Source organism: Tupaia chinensis, unplaced genomic scaffold (genome assembly GCF_000334495.1).
Source record: "Tupaia chinensis unplaced genomic scaffold, TupChi_1.0 Scaffold000430_1, whole genome shotgun sequence".
Classification (NCBI taxonomy): Eukaryota; Metazoa; Chordata; class Mammalia; order Scandentia; family Tupaiidae; genus Tupaia; species Tupaia belangeri.
In genome coordinates, this window is record NW_006159935.1 from 2,603,967 (window position 1) to 2,626,031 (window position 22,065).

The following is a 22,065-nucleotide window of genomic DNA, read 5'->3' on the forward strand; positions in this document are numbered from 1 at the left end:
AGCAGGAATATCTGGACACCTTCAGGATCTGGTCACAATATTTTTATGCCCTATCTTTGGTATCTGGTCACCCTGACCAGCTTGCCACAGGGTGCTTCATCCAGGCTTCCCAAGACATGCCTCCTCTTAGCAATTTTCCATCCACTGATGCCCTGCCATAAACCTCCACTCGACCTTAGTGTATTTGAAATGGAGCCCAGGGATGCTGTAGTGGTTAAGGCACTGGATCCTCCATGGTTGACCCCGCAGTTCAAGTCCACGACTCAGCAGCTTGAAAATCACACTGGGCACGTGAGCGTGCAAGCCTGAAAATCCAAGATGACAATAGGAGAAGGAATTGTGGTGTGGCCATCCCTCCTAGGGGGTCCTCTCTCTCTCTTTGCCCTAGAGCAAAACTTTAAAAAAATAAAACAAAATAGAGAGCCCAGTTCGATGCTGAGGTCTCTCTTCTGGTGTCTCAGTAGTCCTAAGTAATACTCCCCTTTACCACTCTACCTTCTGTCCCGCTCTGGTTTGGACAGGGGAAGCACCTAGGCATTAATATGTTTTAAAGCTTCCAGATGATTCCAATGTGTAGTTAGGACTGAGACCCACCAACATAGTGTGGTTGTGTGTGTAGAGTTAGATTCTCCCCTAGGTCTTGTTCCCCTAAGTAGGCATTGACACCCATAGGTGGCCTCTGGCATTCTAGGTAGAGGCTAACCTCCAGCGTGGAGGGTCACACTGTTATCCATACCATGGCCTCCCTGGAGCTAGCTACATAATGAAAAGGCAAAATTCGATTTTCATTGATGGGATTAGTGAGTCATTAACAAACATGAGGATGGTGTCCGTTGAAACTGGTGATATTTAAGATTTGAAAATTGGGTAAAATACTTCAGAAGCACTCACCCTGCTTCCACAAAAAGAAAGAACTCAGTGAAGCCTCCTGGGCCGGGGGCCAGAGAATCCTTTCTATTAAGTTCCAGATACTAAATATTTTAGATTTTGCGAAAGGGGAGCCAAATTAAACCCTAACTGTCCCACTGAGACCCGTCGAGCACCATGCTGCAGAGGGCAACAAGAGCCCCACACGGGGTCCCCTCCTCAGCTGCTCGCTGCAGCCCCGTCCACCATTACAGCTCTGTCAGAGCGCCAGAGCAACCAGACGATACGTAGACGTGTGAGCATGGTGTGTGGGTTTACTTCATTTTAAAAAATGCATTGGTTGCAAATTGAAATATTTTGCATGTCCTAGATTAGCTTAAATACGCTATTAAAACTAATTTCCCGTCTCCTATTACTTCCCTACCCTTAGCAATGGCTGCCATTTCTCAGGGCCTTGCTAAGTGTCGGCGACTGCACTGAACGCGTTACATCTCTTATCTCATGAATCCCCAAGAATGAGTTTAGCTGGTCTAAAGCATTCGGGTGCACTCTTAGTTTTGCTGGGTGACATTTTCTGGAATTCCACATGTATCACTGCCAATAAAATATTGCTTAGTGCTAAATAGGTTAATTTTTAAGTCAAACAATGAGTAGGCTATGGCTCTGCCCTCTCGTCCATTTTTTCCCACTTAGAGACTTTTGCCATAGAGTGCATATACTCACCAGAGAGAGAGACAGAGAATGAGAGGGAAAGTGAGAAATCGCTCCCGGGCGGTGGGGGGAGGTTGTGTGGCCAAGTCATAATCCCTTCTCCATTCTCCTCCCAGGATCTTGGGCACACATACACACATGCCCGGCATGAGTTTCAAGCCTCCGAGTCTGGGACTTGAACCATGGTTGATCATATGGGAGTTCATAGGCATTGACACCCATAGGTGGCCTCTGGCATTCTAGGTAGAGGCTAACCTCCAGCGTGGAGGGTCACACTGTTATCCATACCATGGCCTCCCTGGAGCTAGCTACATAATGAAAAGGCAAAATTCGATTTTCATTGATGGGATTAGTGAGTCATTAACAAACATGAGGATGGTGTCCGTTGAAACTGGTGATATTTAAGATTTGAAAATTGGGTAAAATACTTCAGAAGCACTCACCCTGCTTCCACAAAAAGAAAGAACTCAGTGAAGCCTCCTGGGCCGGGGGCCAGAGAATCCTTTCTATTAAGTTCCAGATACTAAATATTTTAGATTTTGCGAGGGGGGAGCCAAATTAAACCCTAACTGTCCCACTGAGACCCGTCGAGCACCATGCTGCAGAGGGCAACAAGAGCCCCACACGGGGTCCCCTCCTCAGCTGCTCGCTGCAGCCCCGTCCACCATTACAGCTCTGTCAGAGCGCCAGAGCAACCAGACGATACGTAGACGTGTGAGCATGGTGTGTGGGTTTACTTCATTTTAAAAAATGCATTGGTTGCAAATTGAAATATTTTGCATGTCCTAGATTAGCTTAAATACGCTATTAAAACTAATTTCCCGTCTCCTATTACTTCCCTACCCTTAGCAATGGCTGCCATTTCTCAGGGCCTTGCTAAGTGTCGGCGACTGCACTGAACGCGTTACATCTCTTATCTCATGAATCCCCAAGAATGAGTTTAGCTGGTCTAAAGCATTCGGGTGCACTCTTAGTTTTGCTGGGTGACATTTTCTGGAATTCCACATGTATCACTGCCAATAAAATATTGCTTAGTGCTAAATAGGTTAATTTTTAAGTCAAACAATGAGTAGGCTATGGCTCTGCCCTCTCGTCCATTTTTTCCCACTTAGAGACTTTTGCCATAGAGTGCATATACTCACCAGAGAGAGAGACAGAGAATGAGAGGGAAAGTGAGAAATCGCTCCCGGGCGGTGGGGGGAGGTTGTGTGGCCAAGTCATAATCCCTTCTCCATTCTCCTCCCAGGATCTTGGGCACACATACACACATGCCCGGCATGAGTTTCAAGCCTCCGAGTCTGGGACTTGAACCATGGTTGATCATATGGGAGTTCAACATAACCACTATGCCATCTGCTGGCCCTCACTCTTCATTTTACGGCTCTACAGGGTATAGCCTGTCTTTACTGAGCACATGTATGCTAGTCATGAATAACTAGACCTCCAGACAGTGTTTGGGAAGAGATGCTAATATAATTCATGCTTCACAGATGCCAGAGTGCAAGAACAGGGTCCTTCGGAAACCAGCTGGAGTGACACATTAGGAAACGGGGCCAAGACCTGACCCCAGATAGTCCCAGCTCCTCACACTGCTTGCTTGAATCCCACACTCAACAGCGTCCTAGCCAATGACTCTGGCCAGGCTGCCAAGCTGCACCGTGGTGGGGCAAGATGCTGACTTTGGAGAGACGCCAAAAGATGCTTCTCCCAGTATAGCATATCCAGCCTGGCATGGCCTCGGGCTGGGCTCACAGCCATGGTCCATTCCCAGCAGGCTGCTGGCCTAACAGATGTGACCTGGGTGCCTCTGAGAGGGTACAGTCACAGGAAATGCCCTAGCTGCAGGACCCTGGAGGGCCTAACTGTTGGGACGCCTCACACAGCCCTTACAGTTTTGAAGATTTTTTCCAAGGTGTCTTTACCTCCTTGATTACTGACATTGCTTTAAAAAATAAGTTTCTCTTTACTGTGGTTTCTGACTGGCATGCTTAGTTAGTTTCACTTTCTCATAGACTTAAAACTCCGCCCTCTGACCAGATTGTCAGTGCCCTCGCAGCAACGGGGCCGGGCCGGCTTGGAGCATTCCGAGCTGGACAAGACCATGGCTGCAGAGATGCAGGCGCTGGGGGGCCCCAGCCCTGGGCAGACCTGCGTGCTGATCCTGATCTTCACGGTGCTCCTGCAGACCCTGTGCGTGACTGTCACTTACATGTACTTCACCAACGAGCTGAAGCAGGTCAGTGCAGCGCGCTGGAAGGCTCTCAGCCACTGTCGGGCTACCTGCCTCTCAGGTTGCTCTTTCTTAAGGACTTTCGTGGGAGAAAATACTCCATCTGTCCCCGAATGTCACTGCTAATGCATACAGTGCCTGAGGATCTCGCTAAAGCCTAAGTTCAAGGGATGGTGTGAACAAAGTGCCAGTGCAGGACTGGCCTGAGTAGTTATTACCAGGTGCAGGCAACAAAGCTGGGGATTTTTATTGTACTTTGTAATATTAGTGATCGCTGTCATTCACGAGTGCTTTCTGCTAAATGCTTTATAGTTCTCTAGCCTGCGAATTCTTGGAGGTAAGTGTGGCTGACTCAGGGTAGGGGCTGTCTGCTCTTGTCACCAACACAGCTCTGGGTCCTAGCACAGGGCCCCCAGATAGGTGTTCACTAGATTAAATAAATGAACGCCCTTCGCAAGTTGCAGGTCTCACTCGTAGGGGCGAAGGGCTGAAACCTTTCCTCACTCTTGGAAGAGGCATGGTCAGCACTCCTGGAATAGGCTACTAGAAGAAAAGCATAACAAATGTATTTAATCCAAGTTTCATGAGACTGAGAGCCTTTAGAAATAAAGACCCAGGGAAAACTATGTTTATGCTTAAGTTCTATGAAGAATAGACAGTAGTAATGCCAGACTGAAGATTTGATCGAAGGCGGACAGATTGGTGGCAGGAGGGAAACAGCGAGTCCTGCCTGAGGGTCTTCAGAGAGAAAAAGTGAGAGTGACCTTTCAGTCTTATGGCTTGCTTTGGGGGAGGTGTTCTGGTTCTTATGAGGAAGAGGAAGAGGAGGAAAATTAGTGACTGTGATTTGCTTTTGGGGACAGGAAACAAAAAGACAGGAGAAAGTCAGAAAGACCTTGCTTCCAAGGCTATCTAATGCCCTTCAGTTTAAAGCACGCATGCCAAAGTGCGTATTGTGGCATGCTGTGTTCTGAGCCCCAACACCCTAATACACACAGGCAGCAAGTGTGGAATTAGAGCTGGTCACAAAGCCAGGCTCTAAACCCACCAACAGTTACTGTGCTCCAGATGTAGCTAATCCTAGCAGACTCTCCGAGAGACATCGAAAAGATCCAGACTCAGGACCTACACAGACAGAAATGCTTTCTCTGCACTGTTTGCTTATCCTCAGGCTCCCTCCAGCACATTTCTTTTAAATATTTTAAATTGTTGGGTGGAAAGCCTTCATATAAGCAAGTCAGACTTTCAAAGGTTAAAATTAAAACCAGAATGCAGGCTTAGGATATCAGGTTTCACTTTCCTCCAAGACTGAGCCAGGGTGGAGGGAAATCTTTGCAATGTGTTTGGTTTTCTCTCTGTGGCATTCCTATGCTGACGGTGAAAAGAATACAAAGTACTGTCCCCCTATTTCTGTACACAGGCATGTCAACAAGAATTTACCAAATAAATTCAGTATTTTAGTGTTCATGAGAAAATCACTGAAAATAAAACTATCTTTCTCTGTACTTGCAGATGGTCCAAGTGTGAATTCAGGCATGTTCAATAGGAAAAATAAAAGACACTTTGCACCATTTAAACTTTAGTTTTGCAACGAAGACTTCTGAAACCATGAGTGCAAAATTGCTCAAAACAAACCAACTCTTGTTTTGGGCCTTTATTGTGTATTTTGACCAATTATGTATCACAGAGAATTATGAGCTGGAAGAACTTTGGAAATCCCACCTCCTCTTTATAGGTCAGGAGACTAGGAACGGCTGGTTTGAGCTCAGATACAGCTTTGGAAACAGGTGGGGGAGGCACCCAGGTCTGCAGGCGGCCAAGCAATGCCTTCCCTCCAGAGCAGGGAACTGGAGGGTCAACGGGTTTGCACTTGACGCACACCACATCCCACAGCATCAGCTATGCCAGCTGACTACGCAACGCAAGGCTGAGAGTCTCAGAAAATATAAATTGCACAAGTGCCATAGAGCGTTAATGTTCTGTTAGGGAAATGCAGTTTGTATATTCTGTACTTATCTCAATCGGTTGGAAATCTTTCCTTTTGAAAATGGATAAAGTAGAGTCTTCTTTTTGTGGTTTTGGCCATAGGGTGTATGCACTCACAGGAGACAGAGGAAAAGTGAGAAATCACTCCCCAGGGGAATGGCCATGCTGCAATTCCTTCTCCACCATTCTCCTCTTGGGATTTTGGGCATGCAAATACACGTGCCCAACATGATTTCCAAATCTCCAGGTTCTGGTCTTGAACACAGAGCTAGTCACATGGGATCCAGTGCCTTAGCCACCATGCCACTAGCTATCCCTACACTTTTGTTTTATTTGTAAGTAACTATGAATATTACCATAAGGTAGCTTTGTTGTAGAGCATAGTTAGAAGGTCCTGGTTATTTATAAAGGAAAAAAAATCAGTATAACTATAATCACACCTCCAGTTCTAAGTTTACACACAAGCCTGAAATACAGGTGAGCAAGCCCTAACCGTCGCTAAGTTTGCAGCATAAAGAGGCCGTTTCTCCATACAGAGGTAGGGCTGCCAATGTGCACACACTGCAAAGGTGGTCTCATTTTGGATTTTTCTTTATTGGTGGTAGAGTGCTTGTGTGCACATTTGAAAGTGAGTGAAGGAAAATGACTACCTCCCACAGGGTCTGATCACACTGCAATTCCCCCCTGCCAGCCCTCCAGCCCACTGGGTCTTGTAGAGTGCTTGTGTGCACATTTGAAAGTGAGTGAAGGAAAATGACCACCTCCCACAGGGTCTGATCACACTGCAATTCCCCCCTGCCAGCCCTCCAGCCCACTGGGTCTTGGGCAGTTGTGTGAATTCCCAGTGTCTCAGGCTGACCTGGCTGGGGATCCCAGCCACAGTCACCACGTGAAATCTGAATTCTCTTTAACACACATTGGTACACCACAGAGCTAGGCCAAGGTGGCCTAATTTTAAAACTGAGCTAACTGGTTTTTTACTGACTCATGCAACTATATGTGCATATAATCAAATTTCCCTTTTAATTTCTTCTATAAAAATGAAAATTTCAAATGAAGGTGAGCATCTCCCCACTGGCGCTCCCATTTCTTGATTATATATTTAGATGTATCTAAGCGTGAATATACAGGTTGAGAAATTCACTAAGAGTGCTCAAAAGGGAGAATTTGCAGGTGTAAAGCCATGGCTGATGTAGCAGAAACTTTAACAGTATTACCCACTTTCACCCTAGGAAGGATCCTAGACAGCAAATGTAATCACCCATTTTATAGAGGAAGAAACTGAGGCTAAGGGAAAAGTAATCTGTCCCAATTACAAAGGTAGTAAAAAGTCAAGTCCAGTTTTGAACTCAGACACTAACTAGGTGCTCAAGGAATTGTGGACATTGTAACGCTATGGAAAGGGCTCTCAGAGTTGTTACTCTCCCTTAGGGTGACTCATGAAGAGGGTAAGACTGTACCCTTGGGCATTGGTGTAGAGTTTGTAAGATAAGTTTTCATCTCCTAAAGCTCATCACAGGCTCCACTTTGGTGGACACTGCAGCCGTCGCTAAGTTGTATGACAAAGGCATGACCTGTCATTGTGGCATCAGGGATAGGGACCCAGAAAGGAGGAAAGGGTCCTTCTCCACACCTCTCCATAGCCCTTTGTGCTCCTCACGGTTTACAGAAAACAATTGCCAGAGACTAGTGTCTGGACGTACCAGGGGCCAGTGCTACCATTCAAAGTCTCTGAAGCAGCCAAGTTCACTTCCTGACCTCAAGCCCAGCCAAGGACTGGTTGGCCCTGGCCTGGATGATAGCCATGTTTTTTTGTTTGTTTGGGTTTTTTTGAGAGATTTTTGCTATAGAGCGTATGCGCTTGCCAGACAGACAGAGAGAGACATAGAGACAGAAAGCGAGAAATCACCCCCCAGGGGGGATGGCCACACCTCAATCCCTTCTCCTCCATTCTCCTCTCGGGATCTTGGGCATGCACACACACGTGCCTGGCGTGAGTTTTAAGCCACCGGGTCCGGGACACGAACTGCAGTCGACTACGTGGGAGTCCAGTGACATAGCCATTATGCTTACTGCTGGTTCCCTATAGTCATGTTTTGATGGCACCGTGGAGATGCACTTCTAAGAACCACAGGCTCTGGGGCTGATGGACAGGCATCCAGTGCAAGAGCTCTCTCTCCTTCTAGAGCTGAACAAGAGCAGTGCGTGCAGCAACAGCCCACCCCAGCACCAGGTGTGGGTAGCTGGAGGACAGTACCAGCTTGTGACATGCTGCGGGAAATTCGAGGTACAAAGGATGTGGGGGAAAGTGTGGGAAGAAGGTGTGTCATATTATTCATTCTTGGAATAACCACAGCACGCCAGCCACGATGAGTCTAGCCACCAATATTAGTCAAGGTTTGTAGAGGAAGCTACCAGATAAGATAACGCGAGAAACATAGGAGGTAGGACGGGTGGCTGGGACTGTCTGAGTCCCTGCCATTCAGAAGTCAGTACCTATGCATAAAGATGTCTGAAAAAAAACGCAAGATGATCATTCTAACCTCTAGGTAGTAGAATGGTGGGTGTCGTTTCTCCCCTTTGTTTTATGAGTTTTCTACAATGAATGTCATAAAAATATCTGTCTAACTATGATTTTTCTACAGATTTTAAGAACACTTACCTTGCTGCTACCACTCCACTCCCACCCCCTTCAAACTCCACCTGGGTTCTCATCATTGTCTGAGCTCTGGCCCTCTCAACTCTGCTCTGGGCGCCCACGCCCAGCCTCCCATGAGATCAGCTCTGTTGAAATAGCCTCCAGCAGCTGTAAAAGGAGGAAAACGGCCCCTCCCTCCTTTGTACACATGCCTTTCTGTCCCAACAGGTTAAGAGAAGTTCAAGAGCCAGCTTGCTCAGTTTAGCCAAGCCAATGCCTGGCCACCGCGCACTCTGGCTTGCTAGGAGGCATCCCCTCCTGGCGCCTGCTCTCCTTGGAGGCACCCTCGGGCTTAATACTGATTCTGGCTCTTCCTCTCTTCATCCCTGATTCTCCCTCATCCTTTGCTAACATGACCGCCTCTCACTAGTTCCCTCCTTGGAAAGGTTTTACAGCTCCCAAGTATACTGGAAACAGAGCTAAATGTCTACATGCAAGGGGATGTAGCCGAGTTCTACTGCCAATCATGCCTCGATTCAGGTGGCCCCAGCTGTCACCCTCAACTGCACATCCTAGGAGAAGGTTCTCCTCTCATAATTTAAAAAAGGAATATTTATTTACATTAAGGGACCAGCAGGTGGAATGGTGGTAAAGGTGCTGGACTCTCATCTGGCCAAGCGTGGTTCAAGTCCTGGACCTGGTGACTTGAAATCACACTGGGTCATGTGCATGTATGCCCTAAATCCCCACGAAGAGAATGGAGAAGGATTGGCACATGGCCGTCCTCCTGGGGGGGACTTCTCGCTTTCCCTCTCTGTGCCTCTATTTCTCTCCAATGAACACAAGCACTCTATACCCAAAAAAAACGTTCTATGCCAGGTGTGTGGAAGGAATTAACTAACTCGGGTTTGTACTTTTGCACTTGAGAGACCTTGATCAAGCGTGTAAGGGTTACAGGGTTGAGTACAAAACCATGCGACTCTTGCTGGGACCTCTCATAAGCAGGTTATTTTAAATGAGCTTGCCTTTCTATGAAGAATAGGAGAACATTCAATTTGATTCCTTTTTCAAGTTTTGCAGTACCATAAATTCAAACAATTTAAAACCGCCATTTTCTCATTTCCTTCCCCAAATAAACTCTTCAGCAGTATTTTTAAACAAGGAAACTACAAATCTGTTTTTTTTTTTTTAATAAGGAAACATAATGGGGGAAAGGGAAAAAAACAACTTGACTTTGTGTGAACTTCCTGCTTCTCTGGATTAATCAGCCTCAAGTGTGCTGAACAGGCCTGTGCATGTGTTTATGACATCCAGCAAAGACTTGTTGACCAGAGTGAGGACTTTGTTAACAATGGTCTGCCTACTGGGATGTTTAATCTCAGTCAAAAGCAGGAAGTCAACCTTCCAATCTTTAGCTCGCTTGGACTTAAAGAGGCAGTGTTCATATTTGCAGTGGCCACACGGTTGGCATCCAGAGAGTAGAAATCACATTAGTAGTTGGAATCTACTCAGCCACTTACAGCTCTGATCAAGAAATGGAATGGTCCCCGGACCCTCCATAGTTTGGTTAACTTGTATGTAGTTGGTTTCTTGCTTCGCAGTGTTGACGCTGTAGGGGGTCTTAGTAGCACAGTGAGCCAGACTGAGCCTCTAAAGGACAGCCACAAAAGAAGGGAAGCACCTGGTTGGGGACACACAGCTGCTTAGTGACGGATCAGAGAGGGCACTGTGACCCAGGATGCCTGGCTTCACCTGTACCCCTTCACATACCCGACTACCTGGTTTCAGTCAAAGCTTGCTTTAATCTCACGTGTGGGCATATCCGAGGTGCCAGAACTTCTCTGAACCTGCCATTAGTCTCTGTGGTTATACCTCTGTGATGAATGAAACCCAAAGCTCTTGTGCATAATACCATGTTCTATCCTGTCTCAACCCAGATGCAGGACAAGTTCTCCAAAAGCGGCATTGCCTGTTTCTTAAAGGAAGATGACACTTCCTGGGATCCCAGTGAGGAAGACAGTATGGACAGCCCTTGCTGGCAAGTCAGATGGCAACTGCGTCAGCTCGTTAGAAAGGTAGGTGACCTCGCCAGTGGCAGAGAAGGAATATTTACACTCATCAAGTCTAGACTCCTCGTTTTGCAAGTAAGAGAACGTAGGCCCACAGCGTGGAAGTGACTTTTTCCAGATTCACAGGACTAGGAAAAGGTAGCACAGCCCAGATGGCAGGTCCTGGTAGAGCTCATTCCCCATCTCGAGCAGGCTTCTCTAGTCTAACATTTTCTCCCGTGTTACAGAAACTGAGGCACAGTGCTCAGGTCACATGGTAAACATATATATACATACACACACACACACATATATATATATATACACACACACACACACATTTGTATATATAAACTCAGAAGGAAAAGGAGGCCGAGTAATGATGCTTGATATTTTCCCCATTGTGGATCTCTAGTAAATTTACACGTATTTTTGTATGAATATAGAGAGGAAGAAAGGAAGAGGAAAGAGACTGAGAACTTGAAGGTGATGAACTCTCAGTTTACAGAGTCAGTAAATGACGAATTACAAAAAGACATCTCTTTACGGAAGTTTTTTGAACAGGGCATCTAGAAGCGTGATATTAGCTAAACAATTCTGTTTAGTGGCTGTGATTCATTCTGCTTTCAGCAACGTGACATAGTCACAGCAAGGCTTGCTCTGGCTGTGCCCTCCTTTGCAAGATGGCATTTAATTCTATTTGCCTTTTGCAAACCTGAAAAGGTCAGATGAGAACACTGATACAAACACCCTCTGCAAACTAGGAAGTGCCATCGACCATTGTGTACAGGAATATCAGGGAAATCCCCAGGGTGGGAAGATGTGTTTCAGACATGTTTGTAAGTCCATTGTCTAGTGGCCAGAATCTGTTTTTTCCATGGAAACAATGTTACATGGGTGGTTAGAGCTACAGTTTATAACTCTCAGAGTAGAGCCCAAACATCTGCCATGATGCTGTTTCTACGGGAAGTGAAATCAGACTTCCACCTGGGAGTCCTAGGCACACACCTGCCCATGGCTGCCCTGGCAGTGTGGCTGCAGCTGGGGTTCCCCAGGTGCAGAAGCTGGACGGAAGCCACTGTGACTCCACACTCCGAGTAGCAATGACTGTGCAGGTGTGGGGACCGGAAAAAGCCTGGGCTGGGGAAGGGTGCTGGGGAAGCTGAGAAATGGAACTCTGAAGGCCTGGGTTCAGGGAGAGGAACTCAGAGCTAGGACAGAAAGCCAGAGTCAGGGGAGCTCGATATTGGAGCCCAGGACAAAGGAGAGAAGAGAGTCGGGGCAGACTTCACAGCTGTCTCTGCTACTGTCCCTGTCCTTCCCATTCTCACAGCGGCCACCAGCGAGTGTGCAGAGGAGAGGGCACGGAGGACGGGGAGTGTGGGGAAGGGGCTGTCTTCCAGGCACATCAGCTGAACAAGCCATTTCCTGTAAACATCTACTCCCGTTTCACACATTCACTTAATCCTCACAACAGCTCTGTGAGGAGGGAATTACCATTCTCTTACATTTTAAAACATCGATTGAAAAATTAAAAACTCAGCTTGGTTAAGTGACTGCGGCCAGGTCTCACGGAGCTAGTAGTAGAGTTGAGACCAGGACACATAGTGACACTTCTCACACTTTTGTCCTGCTTCCCACACGGTGGGAACCTGACTTTTCTCTTCTTCCTACAGCTTCGCTTCCTTCCTTCCTTCCTTTCTGTCCAGGCTGGAGAGAAAGAGCTAGAACAAGGAAGAAAAAAACGAGAGCGACAGAAAGACAAATGAAAAAGAGCTGGCGAGAGCAAGACAGGAGTGAGGGAGATGGACAGGTGGCGTACGCGAGGGTCTCTTCTCACGTCCAGTTCCCAATATCTGGGCTTAGGTCTTGAGGCCCACGGAGGAGCAGAGTGTCTGGTCTGGGGAGGGAGCATGGAGGAGGCAAGTTTCTGGCAACAGCAATTGCTAGGTGTGATGGGAAAAGTAGGGCAGTGATGCTCAAAGCCCTCAGAGTGACAGCTGAGTGAAGGGGTTCAGAGGCCATGGAGGAACCAGGTCAGGGTCTGCCTGCTCAACAAAACGGACCAGTTTTGGCTCTATCTGGCTGCTTTCCCCCACTGACTACTACGTGTTTACTAGATGTTTAGAGAAGATATGGGACCATTGGTTAAAAAAATATACATGTTGAGAATACCTGAGCCACATACTCAGAAATGAGGGACTGTCAGTGCTCCCAAGTCATACCAGGATGGCTGCGTGTGTCTGCGGGCCTCACGGCCAGGGCAAGCATTCCGTAGGTCTCGGTGTCTGATAATCTAAGCCTCTGCTGCGCAGTGCACTGACACACTTGTGCATGCACACTCATGCACGCTGGGCCATGCACATCAGTCACGGGGCCTGGGGGACCCTCGGCTGGCCTTCCCTGGTGGGATCCTTCCTTCCATGCTGCTCCAGGGGAGCCCTGCACAGACCTCACCCAGAAACAACTTCCCTGACAGAAGACCGTCCCTTAGTCTCTGTAGGCTAGCTACCGCAGAACTGAGCCCAGCTCCCACCCTCCCCGTACAGATTCCTGGCCTCGGCCACCTAAAGCCTCCTAGACAGATCGCTCCTGTTGAAATTTCTCACGAGACAGCAGCAAGGGGAGCCGTAGGAGCCTAGGAGCCCTAGGCCTACTGCCGTCCGTTTAAGATTTCAGGGAAATTAACATGCTTTATTCAATACCATTTGCAGATGATTTTGAGAACCTATGAGGAAACGATTCCTACAGTTCAAGGTAGTATTTTTTTTACTTTGATTTTCTACCATCAATTTCACGACTGTGTGAAAAAGCTCTTTCTCCTCCTCTCTGCTCCCACTGCAGACTTGTGGCTCCGAGTGTCAGCACACTGCCGATTCCGTTTCCCTCTGCATCAGCAGCTGCAAAGCTCAGAACCAACCTGCGGCCCCGCTGTGGCCAGAGCTTGATTTCGGCTTGCTCTTATTTTCCCTGCATGTTCTCCATTCACCTCAATGTCTTCACTTACTTGTGTTATCAATGAACCATCCTAAACCCATTCTCAGGTGTAGCAGGAAATAAGGTCCCCCAAAGTTAAGTCATCTCTGCTTCTCCCCACTTCTGAGCATCCTCCCCAGTCTCCAGCCTTTCTCCCCTTCTCCATCATCCCTCTCCCAACGACCTTTCTACCCACTCTCGGTCCTCGTCCTGTGGTTTCCATGCCCCGGCCACCCTCCCCGTCAGGTCAGCGGCCTTCTAAGCACTGTCTCCAGGCCGACTTCTGCAGCCTCCCAGCTGGCTCTTCCATCCCTGCCTCCACTTCCTCCCTCAAGGCCCACCTAACTGTGGCCTCCTCATGGAAGACTTGCCTGGATGCCCTCTGAAGGAAGTTCTGTTATTGCTATCACACTTGCTCATTTTCCTTCATTTTTTATAGTATTTCTGTCCACGTGCTATCTGCTTTTCTACCAGATTAAAGCTCTGCAAAGATGGAAGGTCCTCAAGCCTAATCCACTCTGGTTCCTGCCCAGACTCTCACCTGTACCAACTTCACTGTGTGTGCACGCGCATGTGTGTACACACGTGTACATGGTTCCCCGCCAAGGCTTTCACCTGTACCACCTTCACTGTGTATGTGTGCATAAGTGTCTGTACATGTGTCTGTATAAGTATCTGTGTGTGCATGTGCATCTGTGTGTGTTCACATGCATGCACATGTAGGCGTAGTTCAGTAATTAGTGCATTCATAATGTACCACTTCTTTCTACCCAGAAAGCTCTTAAGTTTTTAAATCAATAAGCAAATAATAACATTAGTGAATTAAATTCACTACTCTCTTGCATTTGGCTCACTGTATACCCATTTTTCCCATACTCCTGGTCATGAGAGTATACCTATGCCAGAGACCAACAGTCCTGGGACAAACCAGCCCAGCAGGAAAGCAGGTTTTCAAGTGTGTGTGTGTGTGTGTGTAGGTAACCCTCTGACTTTCTACAGCTCGGTTCCTCATTCAAGTCTGAAACTGAGCACTGTCTTCCTACACCTCACCTATCCTTTGCCAACACAATAAACCTCCTTATCGCTTGACATCTCCCACTGTCCTTTATTAAGCATGAAGAGCAAGGGCCAGCCCCAGGCCTAGTGGTTAAGGTAGCCAGATACCGCATGGCCGGACCATGGTTTGAATCCTGGCCCCAGTGGCTTGACTAACATGTTGAGTACATGTATATGCTTGCCCCGAATCTGGACGGGAAGAGAAATGAAGGGATTGTGGCATGACCACCCCCCACTGTGGGGGTACTTTCTCCTTCTCTGTCTCTCCCTGGCAATTTGGGGGAAAACAACTGAAGGCCAAGATCTGATCCTGGGATCTAAGCATTCTTTCTGATTGTTTCCCCAAAGACAGAAGCAATAGTTAGACCACTGAACGCCTCACCTGGTGTGATGAGGCACAGTGGACCCACAGACTACAGAAGATGCATATGCTTCTTACATTGTTGGAATATTCTTTTTATTCATCCCAATAAGGTAGAGAAATCATGTACACTATGGTTAGCCGAAGGTGTGTCCATGACACCCAAGTATGTATATTCACAAGTACTTTTTTTGGTGGGGGGGAGAGGTTTTTTGCTATAGGGCACGTGTGCTCACCAGATAGAGAGACAGAGACAGAAAGCGAGAAATCACCCCCCGGGGGGATGGTCACACCACAATCCCTTCTCCTCCATTCTCCTCTCAGGATCTTGGGCACACACGCACACGCACCCGGCGTGAGTTTAAGCCACTGGGTCCGGGACGCGAACTGCGGTCGACTACATGGGAGTCCAGCGACATAGCCATTACGCTAACTGCTGGTTCCCAACAAGTATCTTTTTCAGGTGTTTGCCCTAGTCTATAGGAAATTCTCTCTCTAAATTTGCTTTCAAACCTAGACTTTCCATCTCCTTGCAATGACCTCAAACAAGGTATTTATCATTGGACTCACTGATGGACTATTTGAAAACGAAATGTTAGGGTTAGGGGCAGACATTATGAATTATTCAACAGTGGAGTCTAGAGGTAAATGGACAAACCAACCTTGAAGGCCAAGCACTCTGCAAGTAACACGTAACTGACCATGCGTCTCCCTGCCATGCTTGTCTCGATTTCCACTCGTCCTGAACTACTACTATCCCAGAGATGGAAGAGATTCTCAATGCCCATGCATCCCTCCTCTGTGGGGTTCTATCACTTTCAGTTCTGATTTGGATGAAGGCCTCTGTTCCTAGTCCTGATCAGTTACTACAGTGGCAACTTGCCTGCCAGCCTCCAGCTCCTTCACCTTTATCTATCAGACATTACTGTGATTCTACAACTGGACCCGCATGGGAAAGGTCCTATGTTCACGCGCCAGGACCACCTGACCCAGCACGTCCGTGTGCACACCCGGGCCTGAGATCTGGGCCAGCTGGGACTGGACAGAGCCCCTGCTGTGGTCGCCTCTCACTACCTTTCATTCTCAGGACAGCTGACACTCACATCCCTACCTTACCGTGAGATTTGGGGCCTCTGTTCTAGCTCCTCGGGGTGCCTTTCTCCCCTCCTCACACCTTGCTCTGTTCAGGCCTTTATTCTTTACCTGGAATAGCGTCTTGAACTTGGCTATTTCTCATTGTCTCCGTTTCCCTAGCAACATGCCCAGCACGGGCATGACAGGCACTCTGGCTTGTTACAGTGGATGAAAGACTCTAGCACCATCTTCTCCACAAAGCTTCCCCCGACCTCGGAGCTCTATGAAATAAGTCTTTCGCACATCTGAACACCCATCACCCCCTTTGCTCCTGTCTCTCGTAGGCAGATTTTTTTTCTGCCTTCTAACTTTTCTCATAAGTCTCTTAAAGACTTAGTGTTGTCAATGATTAATCCTTGTAGCTCTGTACAGTGCTTTGTCAGGCCTTGTCATGGCAATATTTAATAAAGGAGTTTATTTTTTAATAGGATTTCATTTTTATTAGTATTTTTTAATTTGACCAGAGTAAAACAGAAAGCAAACCATCAGGTCCAGGACTCAAACCATGGTCAGCCATGCAGGAGTACAGCACGTTATCCACCATGCCACCTGCGAGCCCCTAGAACTTATCTTCAATGTAAACACTTGAGAAGTCCAAGCTGCTTTTTTAAAGTACTTTGTTGAATTTGTAAATTTTTTCCAAGGTGCTCTAAAATACTTTAATGTGCATAAATGTTATTTAATATGGCAGATCAGAAATTTATGTTCATTTACTGGATAGCGTAACCAGCGTGTCAAAAGAATATTGCTCCTTTGGGGGACGGGAGGCTGCAGGAGGACTGTCGATGGGTCAGTGAGCATCTGTCTGCAGCTGCCACCATAGCTACTTCTTCAATGCAGCAGCTAGCAAAGAGGAAAAGATCATTGAAGGGAAAATTGGTCGCACTCTGATTACCTATTACATACAACTCAAAGTGGAAATTTGCCAGTTCCTGGTTCTTTGCACGCTTTAACCCACTCAGCAGGGTTAGTACCTGCCCACAGTTTTTTGGGGGGGGTATCAAGGGCAGAGGCCAGGGTTTTCCTCGTTAGTCTATCACTACTTGAGAGACTACGGCAAAAGGGTCATGAATTTGGGGCCAGTCTGAACGACATAAGGAAATCCTGTTTCAAAAACATAACAAAACAAGGGATCAGCAGTAAGCGTAATGGCTATGTCGCTGGACTCCCATGTAGATGACCACAGTTCGCGTCTTGGACCCGGTGGCTTAAAACTCACGCCGGGCGCATGTGTGTGTGTGCCCAAGATCCCGAGAGAAGAATGGAGGAGAAGGCATTGCGGCGTGGCCATCCCCCCTGGGGGGTGATTTCTCGCTTTCTGTCTCTCTGTCTCTGTGTGGCGAGCGAACGTGCCCTATAGTAAAAATCTCTCAAAAGCAAAACAAAACAAAACAAATCAAAACATAACAAAACAAAATAGACCACCCAACATTAGCAACAAAAATCAACACGTGACAGATCAATAAGATCAAAGAGTTCGTTTCAAATAGGCGTAAAGCTTGACTCAAAACATAACTTAAGATCTAGCACATGATTAGTCAGTCGCATGAGGCGCCATTAGTCTAGCTGGTCCCATAAAAAGGAAATGAAGAGCAAATAACGGGTAGGGCAGTCAGGAGCCTAGGGCTGCTACCCTGAAAATGGACAGGTATTTAGTTTAATTTCGATCAGCCAAGGCCTCTGATAAGGCATTTAAAAGAGACTGATGGTTAGCATTCAGGCCTGTTTCATCAGGGAAGAGAAAGAGTCATGACAGTGTGGCTGTGAATCTGACCAGATGCCTAGTACTTACATTAATTCTAGCTATTTTTTTTTTTTTTTTTTTTTGGTTTTTTTTTTTTTTTTTTTTGGAGACGTTTTTGCTATAGGATGCATACACTTGCCAGAAGGGCAGAGAGAGACAGACAGACAGAAAGAAATCACCCCCAGAGGGGATGGCCACGCTGCAATCCCTTCTCCTCCATTCTCTTCTCAGGATCTTGGGTATGCACACACACATGCCCAGCATGAGTTTAAGCCACCAGGTCCAGGACTTGAACAGCAGTCGACCACATGGGAGTCCAGCAACATAGCTATTACACCATCTGCTGGTCCCAAGTTTTCATTTTTCATGCACAAAGTGTAAAAAAAAAAAAAAAAAACTAAGTGAAAAACTCAGAAAACTCAGAACAGTGAAAAGTAATAGTAACACAAAGGCCCTGCAGCTGGTGTGACGAAGACTTGTGCTGTCCACTCGTGTTCATCAGCACGAGGAGAGAAGGGAGCTTAGGGCGGAAGTCCTGGCCAGTAGCGAAGGTTACCACCCGGAGTTAGCTGCAGCGGCACCAGTGGGATGGCTAAGGCCACTGAGGGCCTAGGTTTGGTTCCTGGCCTGACCTAGACAGGTGGGTGTGGTGGCATATGCCCGTGGCCCTAGCTGACTATGAGCTGGGGCAGAAAGGACTGAGATACGGCGAGAGCTTGTCAAAAATCTCTCCCCCTCCATCTCCCCAACCCCTTGATAAAAGGGACTAAAAGGTGCCCACTGAGTGGACCACCCCTGGGCTACCACCATGCAAAATGGAGTGTGGCAGTTTGGCACAGGCCCATGACGGACAAGGTACTGAAGGAAAAGGACTCTTGGCAAGTCCCAGTGGTACAGGAGCTTCCCGGTTTCCCTATGACTACAACTGATGATCCTTTCAAGGCTGAAGCAACAAGACCTTTGGTATATTAAAATCTTCTACCATCTCAACAAAAATACAGGCTAACCACAATGTGTGTGGGGGGGACTACTTCACTACAAACTTCCTCCTGTTAATGCTCTCTCTAATCTTTACCCAGGCTCCAAGAATGAAAAGGCTTTGGGTCAGAAAATAAACTCCTGGGAGTCATCCAGGAAAGGACATTCATTCTTGAACAATTTGCACTTGAGGAATGGAGAACTGGTCATCCATCAAACGGGCTTTTATTACATCTACTCCCAGACATACTTCCGGTTTCAGGAGCCTGAAGAAACGTTGGAAACACTCTCAAAGGAGGAGGCCAGAAAGAGGAACAAACAGATGGTACAATACATCTACAAATACACGAGCTACCCCGACCCCATACTGCTGATGAAGAGCGCCAGGAACAGCTGCTGGTCGAAGGACTCCGAATACGGACTCTACTCCATTTATCAAGGAGGGATATTTGAACTTAAGGAAAATGACAGAATTTTTGTCTCTGTAACCAATGAGCAGTTGGTAGACATGGACCAGGAAGCTAGTTTTTTCGGGGCCTTTTTAGTGGGCTAACCAATCTGCAAAGGCAAAGCAATACCCTGGGAGCGGCACCCTTCAGGACGCGCCACTGGGAAACGTGGACAAGTCTGACAGAGAAAGGCAACCTCAGCCGAGCAGTCTCACATGGAAAAATCCTGGGGAATTTTTTTAAAATCGCTGAAAGTGACTCACTTATTTCCAGAAGATGAACTTGCCAAAGGGCATTTCGGGGCACTCCCCAGTATCAACTTGCTGACAAGTCTGGAAGGTTCTCAGCTTCTGACATCTGCAACAGTGAGCATCCGTCTTTATCATCTACTCTGAAGATTCCAGACAACGTTCCCCCCACCCCCCGAGAGCAGACACATTCACCAGAGAGGGACAGAGAGAGAGGGACAAAGCATCTCCCCAATGGGGCATGGCCTTGATGCAATCCTTTCTTCGTTTCTCCAGCCAGACTGGATTTGGGGCACGCGTGAACATGCTCAGATTCAAACCAATTGGACTGCCATGTGGGGTCTGGTTTTCCTAACTCCCGGGCTACGGGGCCAGCCCAAGACCATTTTTGATAATACATAATTCAAATGGAAGTGAAAGTTTTTATGTATTTTTATATCAAAATGTTAAAATACAGTACTTTTTAAATAAAATGTTCTGTTAAAATATGTTTTCATGTCCAATTTGTTTTATAGTACCAAGACTACTTAGAGAAAAGACTTCCACATTCTGCATGCTGTCTTTTCTCGGACACTTCTTTAAGAAGATATTGCTGTTTACATATAATCAAATGTATTGGTCCTTTTCCTTGTGCTTAATGCTTTCATCGGAGGTTGAATTGTGATCTTGGAAGAGACATTGAAGTCTGACTCTCCAGAACCCCAGAATGTAGCATCACTTGGAAATGATTTTTGTAGATATAATTTAAAGTCACAGTGGGCCCTTAGTACAATGTGACAGGGTCTGTGTAAGAAGGAAATGGGGTGTATACACAGGGTCAGGACACACGAGAACACTGGGGACAGCAGGCAGGTGGAGCGATGCAGCTGTGACCGAGGAACATGGGCGCTGGCTGTCATCAGAAGCTGGGAGTGAATGAGGGAAGATTCTCAGAGCCTCGGGAGGCCTGGCCCCACCAACACCTCGGTCTCAGGCTTGTATCCTCCACCACTGTTCGAGAATAAGTCTCTGCCATTGAAAGCCACCTCGTTTGTGACGTTTTGCTCCATGAGCCCTAGGAACCAGATAGACCTTCCCCTACTTTGTTCAAGAAATCCTTTCCACCCATAATATACGGTTGATGGCTGTATGGCTTTGTCTGCAAGCTTTAAAGATTGCCTTCATAGTTTGAGAATGTCACTCAACTGCAGAACAGCTGACGTGCCACACGGGCTGGGTTTCTAGTTTCCCCTTTTCCCACGTTCAGAGCCAGTTGTCCAGCACTGCTTACTGCTTAGTCTACCCTTCTCCCCTCCGTTTAATGCCTCTTCTCTAGATGCCAGGATCCACAGGCCTGTTTTGGGCTCACTTCCCCCTTGCCCATGGGTCTAGTTGTCCATCCTCATTTCCATACCATCCTTTTAAAAAACAGTGCTGAAGTATTAAAATGTAGTTTTAGCCCTTTGAGTGTGCAGCATGGTGTAATGGAGTGTTGTGCAGACCTATTTGTCACCAGAATATTCGCATCGTTCCAAACTGACTCTATATACACTCAACAGCCTGAGCCAGCCGGCAGTGTGGCGCCAAGGAAGCCAGATCCCATGTGGCCAGGGGTGTGACTCAAGTCCCAGAGCCAACAGCTTGAGAGACGTGCCAGGTATGCTTGCTTTCTCTCTCTCCTCCGCCCCCCAACCTCAGCGAATGCATGCATTCCCCCGCAAATTAAACACTCCCATAGTCCCTCTACCCAGTCCCTAGTAAACAGCATTTTCCTTACTTTCTCTATGAACTTAACTATCTTTGCGCCTCATGAGTGGGAGGGTTTGTCCTTTAGTACTATTTCCCATTTCATTATATGTTAATGTCTTCAAAGTCCACCTACGTTGTAGTACGTGCCAGAATTCCCTTCCTTTTTAACATTGGATAGTATTTTTCACTTCATTTTATCCATGTGTTGGGCAATCACACTATTTGGTTTTAATTAGGATTACTTTATTAGAAATCTTGATATCAGGGACGCATGTTCCCTTTAACCCTGTGTTTCAAAATAATCTTGCTATCCTTAGCCCTTATTGTCCCCCTGAGATTCAGAGACTGCAGGGATGAGAGTCACCCCCCCCACACCATCTTTGAGAGATCAATAATTGTATGGAATTGAGAGATTTGGGAATAGTTTCCATATTTTAGACAATGGTACTTCCCCAAACATCACGAGCAACACCTGTTTATTTAGAACCTCTCCAATAACCCCCAGTGATACTGGACGTATCTATGATATTGCAAGATCCGTGTCTCTTAATTGCAGTTCAAAGGAATTGATGAAGGGGGTAGGTATAAATTTTAGGGGCAGTGTGATATAGCGGTTAAATGTATTGTCTCTGGATCAATAAGTTGAAATTCTGTGTTGACCATTTATAGGCCAGACTAGTAAACTTCTTGTACCTTGGTTTCTTATTTTCTAGAACACAGTAGTTTATCATAGGCTGAATGTGAAGGTCAGAGTTTATTCTCAAAGTACTTAACACAGTGCCTGGAAGGTAGTAGTGAAAAAAAGTTATTTCTGTATTTATTAGTACTAAACTGGGACAGTTTTTCCAGATTTTTTTTGGGGCGGAGAGGTTTTTCGCTATAGGGAGCGTGCACTCGCCAGACAGACAGAG

The 22,065-nt window shown here is 46.8% G+C and overlaps 1 protein-coding gene across 1 annotated transcript; it reads left to right on the top strand.

Moving 5' to 3' along the window:
- Positions 1 to 3,600: 3,600 nt before the first annotated feature.
- On the top strand, positions 3,601 to 19,916 carry TNFSF10 (TNF superfamily member 10). Its single transcript, XM_027774414.1, has 5 exons — positions 3,601 to 3,814; positions 10,370 to 10,507; positions 13,195 to 13,413; positions 16,128 to 16,239; positions 18,831 to 19,916. Exons 1-5 carry the CDS (start codon positions 3,680 to 3,682, stop codon positions 19,280 to 19,282), a joined length of 1,056 nt encoding a protein of 351 aa, XP_027630215.1. The 5' UTR covers positions 3,601 to 3,679; the 3' UTR covers positions 19,283 to 19,916.
- The last annotated feature ends 2,149 nt before the right edge of the window (positions 19,917 to 22,065 follow it).